The sequence below is a fragment of the Saccostrea cucullata genome, unplaced genomic scaffold (assembly GCF_032062105.1).
Source record: "Saccostrea cucullata isolate Sc308-1 unplaced genomic scaffold, CSIRO_AGI_Scuc_v1 ctg14571, whole genome shotgun sequence".
NCBI classification, from domain to species: Eukaryota; Metazoa; Mollusca; class Bivalvia; order Ostreida; family Ostreidae; genus Saccostrea; species Saccostrea cuccullata.
The window spans coordinates 10,993-15,310 of record NW_026919311.1 but is presented as its reverse complement, the minus strand read 5'-3'; the positions used below and the strand labels follow the sequence as shown (position 1 = coordinate 15,310).

The 4,318-nt window shown below is 29.7% G+C and overlaps 1 protein-coding gene across 1 annotated transcript; it reads right to left on the bottom strand.

Moving 5' to 3' along the window:
* Positions 1–135: 135 nt before the first annotated feature.
* On the bottom strand, positions 136–3,812 carry LOC134229196 (furin-like; the record flags this gene model as incomplete). The annotated part of the gene is made up of 6 exons (XM_062710902.1): positions 3,725–3,812; positions 2,246–2,328; positions 1,372–1,467; positions 958–1,095; positions 770–834; positions 136–224 (listed from the first exon to the last, which is right to left on the bottom strand). Coding segments are annotated over exons 1-6 (559 nt in total), but the record flags the coding sequence as incomplete, so codon positions are not given.
* Positions 3,813–4,318: the final 506 nt, after the last annotated feature.

Below are 4,318 nucleotides of genomic sequence, written 5' to 3'. Positions count from 1 at the left end.
TCCCAAGCAGAGGTTGATCCAATACTATCCATCATTTTGAGAGCTGAAAATAGTAAATATGAATCCAAGAAAAAAATTGTGTTTAATATATATATAATTCAACGTTGTATTGCTACCAATTGCTTATAAACTTACCAATAAATTTTGCTCCGTAAGATGTTCCAAGTATACAGTGACCATTGTTACCCACAGCAGCTGCAATACCAGCGCATTTAGTGCCGTGGCTAAATAAATTGAAATATTATTTCTATAACAAATCAACAAAATTCATGTTTAAAAAAATTATAAAAGATATACATATATCAACTGGGACAATTTTTCCCAGCCAGAATAAAATTGTGTAAATATTATTTACATAACCATCACAATAAAACAAAAAATAAAACACCTTTTCAACGTATGATGAGTCACATATACACTTTACAGCCAAAGTAATTGATTAACATATAAATGTGATTTTTCTTCAAAAATGATTTGGAGCAAGATGATTTTGTGATTAATTAACAAGTGACATATTTATTTCTAAATATCATAACACTGAGGTTTGTCAAGTTTTTGTTCAAAATGATATATAGGACCGACGGGTCGGGCTATTTATCGTTATTTTATTCAGCATGTAATTATACATATGTGTACAAATGTCACTATAAATAAATAATTACTGACTTCACGAACAACAAATTCATTGAATGATATGTGAATGAATCCAAAGTATAATTTTTGCATAAAGTAAAAGAGATGTTTGGGTAAGTATTTATTTTTAATTTACCTATGTCCAGACTCAGGAGAAGGATTTGATGTTCCATCTATGAAATTAAAACTTAATCCAGATACCTGAAATTAATTTTTATAAGTAACTTATTATTGTTTCGGTTGTATTTTGAGTGGTTATATTAAATTAAAAGTGATCAGAATTTGAGTAGAAAAATTTAATCTTTACAAGAAGTTAATCCTTACTAGATTTTCTGACAAATCAGGGTGATTTATTTCAACGCCGTTATCAACAATTCCAATAACTATTCCCCTCCCGGTAAATCCCTGCGACCATGATGTTAAGACACCTTGATCAGGAATTGCATTAGTAGTGTTCATATTCTGTTTTGTAGAAGAAAATATAAAAGTGTTTCAGCCAAGGTAATCTAATGGATTTTCCATGCTGATTTTCATACGATACTTACAATATACCACATGTCTTTCCAATTCGGATCATTAAAAGTGATGGTTGAGTTTTTAAAACTCGAATATTGTACTGTTGTTGTTCGAACTGCATTATCTGGAGATATTAGATGTAAATGATAAAGTGATTAGGGATTTTTTTCTGGAAACGGATATATTTCAAGCGAAATATAACTAATCAATCTTCTCATTTACCCTGGATTCTCTCAACATAAGAGAAATCGAGCCCCTGCGAATATGTGCATTGGTTGTTCCATCCTTTCTTTTGAATACATAAGTATTTGGAAAGACCTACAATGAGTCCATTCAAAAGATTAAAATGGAGAAAAACCCCGATAAAAAAGTAATAGATTATATATAATCTCAAGGAATAATATATTTAAAACCTATGTAAATTATTAACACAGATTAAAGATTCACGTACATTAGAGATTAAAAAAAAATATCAAAACAAATTATTTCCATATTTATATATTATCATGACATGGCTAAAAATCATGCATTTACAAATACAACGGTATTTATCTTGGAAAGTTTTTGGAGCGAACAAGTAAAAATATAATAACTTTTTGTGAAGTTTTTCCAGAAAGGCCAATTTTTTTGAAAATGTTTTTGTCAAATCATACAGAGGTGCATGTATGCTATTATCAAAAAGTATATCTAAAATTAATGTAAAACACATGATAACATGAATTTAAAATCACTCCCCACAGACAGAAAAAAATGGGTGTGCTTGCATTTTGTTTGATATTGAAAAAAAATGAATTGGAATAAGAAAAAAATTAATACACTTAAGCAAAAACTCAAAAACACATGTATATTACCAAACTTAAAAAAAATAAGATATAAAATTCTACAAGACTCTCATCTTTATAAGAGAAAGATATTATAATTTATACTTTAATGTGAAAATATATTCATACAAAACTATAAGCACTGTGCAAATTTATGGAATCACGTGAAAAAACTATTGATGCATTTTGTGGACATTTTCTCAAAGTTAAAGACATACTCGTTTCAATTTCATTTCATAAAAGAAGTTTAAATGAATTAAAAAAACCTCTCTTACCTCATACAACAAGTGGAAGCCATGTTTATTAGCCAGTCTAAGTGCATCATACCTTCCTCCCTTCACAGAAACAATAAAGTGATCTGTAAATTTCCGTTGTGATAAAGAAACCTTTTTTATAATAATGATAATTGTCATCAAAGAGAACCATACTGTCACATTCCTCATCATTTACATCTTATTAATCAGGTACCCTTCTTCAATGCTTTTTGCTCATTGTGCAATACAAGAAAACATGGCTGACTGAAGATTTATTGTTGCATGATAAAACTGTCAGTTTTGTTTAAGAGAGCGCCCATATTGAACAATATTGATTTGACACATCTTTGACACATCTGTAGTATTTTTTAACTTTAAGAAAAAAGTATTCATTTGACTTGATTCAAAATAATTTTTCTTGTTCAATTTAAAAGAAAAATATATGTTTATTCTGAATGTTGTTAAGAAAACGTTTAATATATAATTTGTTTTTTTTTTTAAAAAATAGTTTGAATTATAATACCCTTGTATATTTTGCTTAAAATTACTTTAAAAAATGTAGAAATACAGAGTATATAAAAAGCGTTTTAATAACAACCTTTAATTGAGTATTGGAATAGTACAAGATATTATATCGTATGTGATCAAGAAAACCAGAACTACAAATGTAGACCAGAGAGATTTCAATTTCATTTTTGGAAACAATTACAATATATAAAATTATCATTAGATAACTAATTATATTAATTCTGTTTCTAATACATTACTGAATTTATCTCTCACAAGATCTTAAGCATAGGAAGAATATCGAAGCAATAATAAATGATACCTTTTAAAGAACAATAAACATCTTCGCGCTCGATGCGAGGTAACTCAATAATTAATGGTATTCGATTTAAGCCATGAATTTGTCGCCCATTTACTATCGCATTTAGAGATTTTTATTTGGGGCCGTGGATTATGTTCCTAACTACATTGCTTCGATTCCCAATGAGGAATGTGCAACTCAATCCTTCGGGCGAGAGTGTTCAAATTGAGGTCAACTGTCTCAGTAGCTATGACTGTGATCAAGAAAAAGCATATCTAAATGGAGATAAGTTTATAGAATTTATTCACAATACCGCTGTATTTATTTTGTGCGATAAAATATGTTCCAATCAATGGATAAAAAGTAAAAGTTCCGAATACAGTCCTGAATCTTGCAGTTTTTTCCAGCAGGTAGTGTCTCTAAATGCAACTGAAAAACTTCTAAAAGGTCATATACACAAACAAACAACTTGAACAAAACGAAATGTTGATTTTATACGAAGTTTACATTGCTGTAGCATCAATATACCACTCAGTTGCCAGATTCAATTTAAGAACTGATTATACCCTGTGCATACTCTCCATCACCAAATGATATGTTGAAAGGTATTATTACTTTATGAATGAAATATATGGAGATAAATGGTATTCAAGCTCAAATTGTATAAAATTTGGATCATAGTAAACACAAACCTGTAAAATACCAATTGTTGGATAAGGTGACATGGAAGAGGGAGAATCCTCTGCCGACAAGCCTGACCCGACGAGTATTCGGCGTCATTGTCGTAATATAATGGAAAATCCATCGACCAGTAAGACTAAAGATAATGATACAGCTAATGTACTTTTAAACGTCATTTTAAAAAAGATTGTTCTTAAATATACTTAGATCAAATTCTTGAGTTATTAATAAACTGCGAGATATAAACCCCTTTTGCAGACGATGAAGATCTGATGATGGAGAATCGACAAACAAATAGGTCAGACTCCCGTGGTATCTTTAATCTTAAGCTCTCTGGGAAGTAAGTATTGTTATTTGTTAATACGCCTTTAATATAATGTGGTATGATCTCTATTAGTGAGATTGAAACATTCAGTCCATCGTTTCTCCATCTGTCTCCCATATCTATCATGTAGCCTATCCACAATTTTGTTTTAATAATAGATTTGGATTGTGAGTGTTTGTGGAGATTTTTTTATGCACAATTTTTGATGATTTGGGACCTAGCCACTTACGAGTCAATCCATTTCCTCAAATGACTTAACTCTACGTTCTGCTGTAATGTT